Source organism: Salvia splendens, chromosome 2, assembly GCF_004379255.2.
Source record: "Salvia splendens isolate huo1 chromosome 2, SspV2, whole genome shotgun sequence".
Classification (NCBI taxonomy): Eukaryota; Viridiplantae; Streptophyta; class Magnoliopsida; order Lamiales; family Lamiaceae; genus Salvia; species Salvia splendens.
The window spans coordinates 34,136,992-34,146,886 of NC_056033.1; the positions used below are offsets into that span (position 1 = coordinate 34,136,992).

The 9,895-nt window shown below is 41.1% G+C and overlaps 1 protein-coding gene across 1 annotated transcript; it reads left to right on the forward strand.

Moving 5' to 3' along the window:
• Positions 1-455: 455 nt before the first annotated feature.
• LOC121778867 (late embryogenesis abundant protein 47-like) lies at positions 456-1,518 on the forward strand. The gene is made up of 3 exons (XM_042176262.1): positions 456-779; positions 891-1,157; positions 1,299-1,518. The coding sequence occupies exons 1-3, from the start codon at positions 456-458 to the stop codon at positions 1,485-1,487; spliced, it is 780 nt and encodes a 259-aa protein (XP_042032196.1). The 3' UTR covers positions 1,488-1,518.
• Positions 1,519-9,895: the final 8,377 nt, after the last annotated feature.

Below are 9,895 nucleotides of genomic sequence, written 5' to 3' on the forward strand. Positions count from 1 at the left end.
AAAATGTGAGTGAAATAAGTTGGTGGAATGTATGACCTATTTACCATTTATAGTAAAAGTGAAATATAACTCTTATTATGGATATAAATTAAAATGATAAAATAAGACTCTTATTATGACACAGAGGGAGTAGAATTTATGTTATTAGAAAGAAAGCTATATCTATATGCATTGTATTTGCATGTGTAGATGACTTAGGAAAATTTATGTAGTTATTAATCTTCTCAAGACCAAGTCCCGAACTAAGATTATTAATTTCCACAGAATTTTTAGGCCATACAGTCTCTCCTTCATTTCCCACCAAAAACAAGTAAAATGCCTATTGATAGCACATATTATCCATAGTGGCAGTTTCCCCACCTCAAATAAACATCCTATATAACCAACCTGTACATGCTTAGTACATACTATATATCTCTTGAAATTGTAATTATAAAAAATTAAAAGTTTAAAATATGGACCAAGAACAACCAATCAAGCATGTTCAAGACACAGTTAGAGAATTAAATGCACAAGAAGCGGCCAGCCATGACCAATCCACCACCCCTAATGCTCATACCAATGTCGTCGCTCACCAGAAAGACAGCCATGACCAATCCATCACCCCTAATGCTCATACCAATGCAGTCGCTCACCAGAAAGACAGCCATGACCAATCCACCACCCCTAATGCTCATACCAATACCGTCGCTCACCAGAAAGACAGCCATGACCAATCCACCACCCATAATGCTCATACCAATGCCGTCGCTCACCAGAAAGAACCTATCGGCGTTCAGGTACAATCCCCTTTTATTTCAAATTATAAATGGAAAATTCACAATCAATAAATGCAATTTATTAGTATAACAAATTTAGATTGTTGATTAAACAATTTATTGATGAATTAGGTGATCCAATCAAGCCCACTAATGTCACGGACGGATCAGCGAGGGGAAATCACCATCGGAGAAGCACTCGAAGCTACGGCTCTCACGGCGGGCCACCGCCCCGTCGACTACAGCGATGCCGCAGCCATACAGGCTGCGGAAGTCAGGGCAACCGGCCGTACCAATATCGTGCCAGGTGGCGTCGCTGCAGCGGCTCAATCCGCTGCCACTCGCAACGCTAGATTGCCTAATGATGAGGAAAAGACCAAACTCGGAGAAATTCTTTCGGTCTGTCGTCTCTCGTGTTTCACTATCATCAAATCAAATCGTGTCCATTGCATGGGTCCAAATTAATCAAATAAACACAATATCATGTTTAAATAAAATTATTATATACATTTATTATAAAAGTGCATAATTAAAATACAGGATGCAAGTTCAAAGCTACCTTCGGACAAGCCGGTGACGCGTAGAGACGCGGAGGGAGTGATCGGTGCTGAGCTGAGGAACGATCCAAACCTGTGCACCCGGCCGGGCGGTGTAGCGGCCTCCGTTGCAGCCGCGGCGAGGCTTAACCAGACAAATGCTTCTAATAATAATCAAAACAAAACCGACTAAACAAATCTTCAATTCTTTTGCCTTTTTTGCTTTATTTTTGGTCATATATACTCCATTATACTAACTCATTGTGTTGTCATTTGTTCAACTTTGAAATAACCTTTTAAGTTATCCTGGTCCTCATTTACAAAGATCTTGTTTTTATTTAAGGGATTGTATATGTACATATACGTTTTATTTGGAATTTGGCTTATTTTAATATAGTACTCCATCTATACTGATACTACACACTATCCTGCCTTGTTCTTCTTACTTTGTTCATCACTGTTTTGTAAGTTTGTATAACCTTCAATCGAACCTCGACCTTTATAAAAAAAATAAAAAGGTTTGTTTTGTATAATCGAACATCTTTTCTACGTATTGACCAAGTGATTGTATTATTATACTCGTTAAATAAGAATTGTTTCTCTTCTACTTTGTATTGAGTGTTAACAATGACACAGAGTTTATTTGTCTTTTGCACTGCTTTTACCGATTGACAAAACCAGAATATTGCATTTAGTTGATCTTTTTAAAATAGTTATCTTGAAAACAAAAGAGAATTTATTGTGAAGTTACTATATATTACTAGTAGGAGTAGTAGATAATGTACTCCACTATTTTAGTTATTAAATTCATGATCCACCACCGAAACTCTTACAAGGAGATTAAACAAACAAAAGTTGACATCAACAATTGAAGTTGGGTATTTTTCTCAATTCAGCAGTAAAAGAAATTATATGGAGTAAAAAAATGATGAGCCAACGAAAGTACTAGGCTGGGAAAGGCCTTGCATTTAAGCCAATGATGTGCTCCAGCTCCTAAATAGAGGCTGAAATAACTTATTCAAATCACAAATTGTCACTAATTACACATATTGTTCAAAGAATGTTGTAATTGCTTGCAGTTTCACATCTAGCTTTTACATCCAACCAATTTCAGTTTTCCATTTGTACATCAGTGATCTAGTACATGGAGGTGCTGTTTGGTTGCACTATTGCTAGTATTGTAAAAATCATGGATTAAATATGTCCGGTCAATGGATTTTGACTAAACAATAAATGTGACGAGACATTTAATTTTATGAAATTAAATGATATAACATCGATCTACATTTTGCGTAGATAAATGTAGTATATTCACTTTCTCTAATCCGATTTCCGGTGAGTGAGAAATAGTGGATTAAAGTTGGGCATAATTAGCTTTTAATTAAAGCTTTAAGTTAGAGCTTAGGGAATAATTAACTAGTGTTAATTATCCCACATTGGAGAAGTAACACATCTTTTAATGTGTTTAAATTAAGTGACTTTATGTTACTTGATAATTATAGTGGATCAAGATGGGTGAAAGAGCCCACACGCGCGCACACTCGCGCGTCGCCGCCGCCGCCCGCGGGTGCGGGCCCGATCCCGATCCCGATCTCGATCTCTTGGACTTGGCAATTGGTCTTTGGGTGGTCTTTGGGCGTGTCACATTCAAAGCCTACACGGCTGCCACGTGAGAAATCCTCACGCGAAAGGCACACGCCTGCCACAAGCTCTCGTAACGTTCGGCAGTTACACTCTCGCAATGATGACAGCCATCATGGCTGTTCAACAGAGACGTAGCCGTTTTACCTTTGGGGACGACACGCCAAATTGAGAGCACTACTGGGGCGTATCTCGTCTTGCGGGAAGAGGCCTCCTCGACTCGGCTATCAAACTTCACGGTTTAGTTGTTTCAATTTTTCAGTTGTAATTTCAGTTCAGTTTTCCATTTGTATTTATTCTTTTGGGTTGTATTACGCCCTACTGTTATCTCTTGTAATCCAGAAACCAACAATCCCAACAATCGCAAGACGAGATATAACTTGCCTATGAAGGAATTTGGACCTTAAACTGAACTAAAACTTTCGAAATAATTAACACCTTTTACTGGAGATGTCGACTGAATCCAACACCGCTACTGCCACCTCCGCCGATGCCACTCCCTCCACCATGGCGACCACTGGACCGGTCAATACTTCGTCGATTCCGACGATGATACCCACTCTCGGGCGCTATCTATCTTCATCAACAACCCCTTGGGAGTTCGTTAACCCCATTGGGCACACTGGTGGATCCACCTCGAGTGGATCGGTTGGTTCCACTTTTAGTGGTTCCTTCGGATCCTTTAATGGATCGAGTGTTGGGGCCTTCGGGTCTCACACGAATGCTGGGGCCTTCGGGTCTCATGCGGGTGCTAGTCCTTTCGGGGATAGTACGATCATGGCGGGCTCTATGTCCAACATGAATGGTGGGGGCTCTATGCCCAACCATGTTGTTGGCTCCTTCGGGGCCAACGGAATTGGTTCCTTCCATGGATCAAATGCGACACATTTGGCACCAAGAATGATGCCACCTGCCGAGAAGCCACCAAAGTTTGGAGGATCTGACTTCAAAAGGTGGTACCAAAAGATGTTCTATTTGACAACATTGGGCGTCGCCAACTTCCTCACGGAAAACGAGCTGCCCGCGCCAAGTGATCAAGAGACTAGGCTCGAAGTCATGGCGGACTACGAAGCTTGGAGAAAAGGGGATTATCTATGAAAATTTTTTATTTTAAGTGCATTAGATGATAGCCTCTACAATGTATACACCAATGTAACCACATCTAAACAAATGTGGGAAAGCCTAGAAAAGAAGTATAGCATAGATAATGCTGCAGGTACTAAACAAGTTGTAGCATCCAAGTTTATGGACTACAAGATGGTCGACTCTCGACCTATCATGGAGCAAGTCCAAGAGCTCCAAATGATCATCCACGCATTAGTGGCTGAAGGGATGATCTTGCCCGACAAATTCCTAAGGTGCACGATCATTGACAAGCTTCCTCCCAGTTGGAAGGACTTCAAGAGCTATCTCAAGCACAAGCGAAAGCAGATGACCCTTGAAGACTTGATCGTGAAATTGCGCATTGAGGCTGATGTGCGCAAAAGCGACCAAAAGGCTAAGGGCTTCACCCCACTTGAAGCCAAAGCCAATCTGTTCGAGCGGGGCGGTCCCTCCAACAAACGCCCTCGCCCAAATCGTCCAAATGACAAAGGGAAGGGAAAGCAGTCTACAAAGAAGTTTTAAGGCGATTGCTACAAATGTGGCAAACCGGGCCACTTTGCAAAGGACTACCGTAGCAAGAAGAAGAAACCGGCTGCCCACGTCGTTGAGAAGGAGTTCAAGGACTGGGATGAAAACGACCTCATTGTTGTGGTCACTGAAGAGGTTAACCTTGTTGATAACAAGGGTGGCTGGTACATCGACACCGACGCTACTGCTCATGTCTGCTCAGATAGGAGCAAGTTTGCCTCCTACACTGCTGTTGAAGGGAGAAAGATCAATATGGGGAATCAAGCATCGTCCGAAATCCTCGGCATTGGCAACGTGATTCTCATGATGACGTCTGGCGTCACTATCACTTTGAAGCATGTGTTGCATGTCCCGGACATCCGCAAGAACTTAGTGTCAGGATCAATACTAGTTAATAAGGGATTTAAACTTGTATTTGAGTCTGATAGGTTTGCTTTGTATAAGTTTGGAAAATCCCTCGGAAAAGGTTATGTAACCGATGGGCTTTTCATGCTTAGTGTAGCAACTCGCAGTGTTGCAAAGCCATTGGCTAATAATAATAAAACATCTACTTCATCTTATTTGACTGAGTCTTCAAATTTATGGCATTGTAGATTGGGACATGTAAATTCAAAAGTCATTAAAAGATTAGTAAATTTAGATTTACTAAAGGCTAATAAAGTGGATTCCCAAAATGAATGTGAAATTTGTCTTGAAGCAAAAATGACTAAGTTGCCGTTTCACTCGGTGGAACGAAGCACAAAACCCCTTGAATTAATTCACACGGATGTATGTGATTTAAAGATGGTGCAAACTAGAGGTGGTAAAAAGTACTTTATCACTTTCATAGATGATTGCACAAGGTATTGCTACATTTATCTTTTAAGAAGTAAAGATGAGGCAATAGAAGCGTTCAAAAATTATAAGAACGAAGTTGAGAATCAACTTGGTTGTAAAATCAAAACGATTCGAAGCGATAGAGGAGGCGAATATGTAGCCCCGTTTGAGGAGTTATACAACGCAAGTGGTATAATTCATCAAACGACTGCACCATATTCACCACAATCTAATGGTGTTGCAGAACGCAAAAATCGAACTCTAAAAGAGATGATGAATGCACTGCTTCTGACTTTAGGATTACCACAAAACATGTGGGGGGAAGTTGTTTTGACAGCCAACTATATCTTGAATAAAATCTCTCTCAAAGGAAAAGATGTTACTCCTTATGAGTTGTGGAAGGGAAGGAAGCCATCCTACAAATACCTCAAAGTGTGGGGGTGTTTGGCTAAGGTGATGGTTCCTCCGCCCAAAGAAGTTACAATCGGACCTAAAACGGTTGATTGCATCTTCATTGGATATGCACTTAATAGTAGTGCATATCGATTTGTTGTTCACAAGTCTGAAATATCGACTATTACTGTAGGAACAACAATTGAGTCAAGGAATGCTGTATTTCTCGAAAATACATTTCCTTGCAAAGACAACGAAAAAGTCTTAACCAATTCTGAGACAAGAATTGAAGAAGAAGCCACTAGTTCTAAACCAGTGGAGATTGAAGCCACTAGTTCTAAATCAGTGGATGAGGAACCTGAATCGCGCAAGCGTGCAAGGCCCGATCCAAATGATACAGTTCTAAGACGTGGTAGTAGGGTCAGAACACCAAAAATATTTGGTCCTGACTACATTGCTTTTATGTTAGATGAAGAACCGACATCTATAAAAGTAGCCTTTGATGGCCCAGACGGGTTACATTGGAAAGAAGCTGTTCAAAGCGAAATTGATTCAATTTTGCTAAACCACACTTGGGTGTTGGTAGATCTACCTGAAGGTGCGAAACCTCTAGGTTGCAAATGAGTACTTAAAAGGAAATTTAAGGTCGATGGAACAGTGGATAAGTATAAAGCCCGATTAGTAGTAAAAGATTTTAAACAAAAGGAAGGACATGACTTCTTCGATACCTACTCACCTGTAACAAGGATTACATCTATCCGAGTGCTTCTCGCTATTGCTGCATTGCACAATCTTGAGATTCATCAAATGGATGTAAAGACCGCGTTTCTAAATGGTGAACTAGAAGATGAAATTTATATGGAACAATCCGAAGGGTTTGTAGTACCTGGACAAGAGAGAAAGGTATGCAAACTCGTAAAGTCTCTATATGGTCTAAAACAAGCGCCATTGCAATGGCACTTGAAGTTTGATAATGTGATGTTATCAAATGAGTTTAAAATCAACGAGTGCGACAAATGTGTCTACATCAAGAGCACTAATAACGGCCATGTTATAGTGTGTCTATACGTTGATGATATGTTAATCTTGGGTAGCAACACTCAAGTAATTAACGATACAAAGACTATGTTAAAGAGAAACTTTGACATGAAAGACATGGGTCTAGCCGATGTAATTCTTGGAATGAGAACGTCTGATGGAATCATCTTAACACAATCACATTATGTTGAGAAGATATTGAATAAATTCAAAGCCTACGATGGCGCGCCGGTTAAGACTCCAATTGAACTCGACGTTCACTTGAGCAAAAACAAAGGCGAGCCCATTGCACAAGAAGAGTATGCACGGGTCATCGGATGCATTATGTACTTAACTAATTGCACTCGACCTGACATTGCTTGTGCCGTGAACAAGTTGAGTCGTTACACGAGCAATCCAAGCAGAGAGCATTGGAGAGCTCTTGTGAGGGTTTTGAGATATTTAAAACATACTCAAAATCATGGACTACACTTCTCGAGATACCCCCGGTACTTGAAGGGTACTGTGATGCAAATTGGATATCCGACAATAGAGACTCACTTTCAACAAGTGGATACGTTTTTACTATTGGGGGTGGTGTTGTATCGTGGAAATCCACAAAACAGACATGTATAGCCCAATCAACAATGGAATCGGAGTTCATTGCCTTAGATAAGGCGGGTGAGGAAGCCGAGTGGCTTAAGAACTTCCTTGAAGATATTCCATGTTGGTCTAAGCCAGTGCCACCAGTGCTGATCCACTGCGATAGCCAAGCGGCTATTGAAAGGGCAAACAATGGCTTCTATAATGGTAAGTCTCGACATATACGTCGACGACAAAACACCGTGAGACATTTGATCACAACAGGGGTGATTACAATTGACTATGCGAAGTCAATAGATAATCTAGCCGATCCGCTAACCAAAGGGTTAAACCATGATCAAATGAATAAGTTGCTAGAGGGAATGGGTTTGAAATCCACAAACTAAAGAATTATCATAGTGGTAACCCAACCATGATGACTGGAGATCCCAAGAACTTGGTTCAAAGGGACAACTAAGCTATGAGAGTTCATGAGAAACACTCAACTATATCTATTCCCTAGAAGAGCAATAGAGTGTTGGAGAATTTGCCTAGTGGTAAAGGCTAAGTCTATGGCTTTTAATGATTCTTAAGGATCTCAAAGAGATGTAGTTTTCAAAAAGACCAAGTATGGCAAGATACTTGACTAAGAATCACCTATGTAAGTGCGAAGTGTGGTCGCTTCATAAAACACACTTATGAACCCAAAGTGGTGTCCAAGACCGCAATGGACACAAAACGTGAGAACGGATGAGGTTGAGGTGTTTAAGCGTTAACACCATTGTCTCGGTGCACGCCGTGGGGGATTAGTTCAAAGCATCGCGCTACTAAGCCGTCTGTGTATCCGATGGTGTCGACTATGGAGGATTCAAAGCCAACACTACCTATCCTTATGCTTATATACCTCTCGAGGGTTGAGCTTGTGTCTGCATGCATATGCATTCGGCTATTTCCACTCATGTGAGGGATTGTAAAAATCATGGATTAAATATGCCCGGTCAATGGATTTTGACCAAACAATAAATGTGACGAGACATTTAATTTTATGAAATTAAATGATATAGCGTCGATCTACATTTTACGTAGATAAATGTAGTATATTCACTTTCTCTAATCCGATTTCCGGTGTATGAGAAATAGTGGATTAAAGTTGTGCATAATTAGCTTTTAATTAAAGCTTTAAGTTAGAGCTTAGGGAATAATTAACTAGTGTTAATTATCCCACATTGGAGAAGTAACACATCTTTTAATGTGTTTAAATTAAGTGACTTTATGTTACTTGATAATTATAGTGGATCAAGATGGGTGAAAGAGCCCACACGCGCGCACACGCGCGCTCCGCCCGTCCGCCCGAGCCCGTGCTCGCGGTCGCGGTCGCGGGCCCGATCTCGATCTCGATCTCGATCTTGGACTCTGACTTGGATCTTGGATCTTGGCAATTGGTCTTTGGGCTTGGGTCTGGATCATTACTAATCTTTTTAGACCACCGCCGAGTGAGCAATCCAAGTGGCTTGACACATTGTCAAGTGTGGCACAGTCAAAGCCTACACGGCTGCCACGTGAGAAATCCACACGCGAAAGGCACACGTCTGCCACAAGCTCTCGTAACGGTCGTAACGTTCGGCAGTTACACTCTCGCAATGATGACAGCCATCATGGCTGTTGACCCCCCAGTAGTGGACTGAGCCTATAAATAGTCTAGCCATTCCATGCATCTCTACACAATATTCACAAGCATTTGCATCATAAGCTCTCTCCCTCTCTGCATTGTCTTTCTGTCGAAGCTCTGCCCTCTCCTCCATCCAGTTCGCCGAAGCTCTGCTGATAGCGGTGCTGCTTCACCAGAGACGTAGCCGTTTTACCTTTGGGGACGACAATCCAAACCGAGAGCACTACCGGGCCGTATTTCGTCTTGCGGGAAGAGGCATCCTCGACTCGGCTATCAAACTTCACGGTTTAGTTGTTTCAATTTTTCAGTTGTAATTTCAGTTCAGTTTTCCATTTGTATTTCTTCTTTTGGGTTGTATTACGCCCTACTGTTATCTTTTGTAATCCAGAAACCAACAATCCCAACATGTATATTTCTACAAACCCCGTGTAGAAATATGCTAGCAATAGTGCATAAGATTTGGTCGTAACACTAGTTGAAGAGTTGACAGGAAAACAGGAGACAATGCGATTATCAAGGTGGCGGCGGTTGTGGAGGGGTCTCGTTCGAACGAACGATCAGGGTGGTGATGAAGCTTCTTGGACATGTATTTCAACTCTCTCTTCCAGAGTAGCTCACCATGAAAGAGATAAATTAAAAAGACGTACTGTTCATATGCATTTTCAAAAATGCTGAAAATGTAAATAAGAGAAGTTAAATGGATTATATGAAAATGAGTTGATGATGAATTCATTTTCTTGTCAAATAGGATTATTTTCTTGTTCAAATATTTTAGGTTATGTTAATAATGAGTTGAATGATGAATATGTATATTGCCCACTAGTTAATTACTAAGTCTTTCGATTTGAATG

Bases quoted from the DNA above. Each gene is read 5' to 3' on its own strand.
- LOC121778867 (XM_042176262.1), top strand. From the start codon at position 456: ATGGACCAAGAACAACCAATCAAGCATGTTCAAGACACAGTTAGAGAA. The intron at 780-890 runs GTACAATCCCCT...TTGATGAATTAG, and splicing joins AAGAACCTATCGGCGTTCAG to GTGATCCAATCAAGCCCACT. The intron at 1,158-1,298 runs GTCTGTCGTCTC...ATTAAAATACAG, and splicing joins AACTCGGAGAAATTCTTTCG to GATGCAAGTTCAAAGCTACC.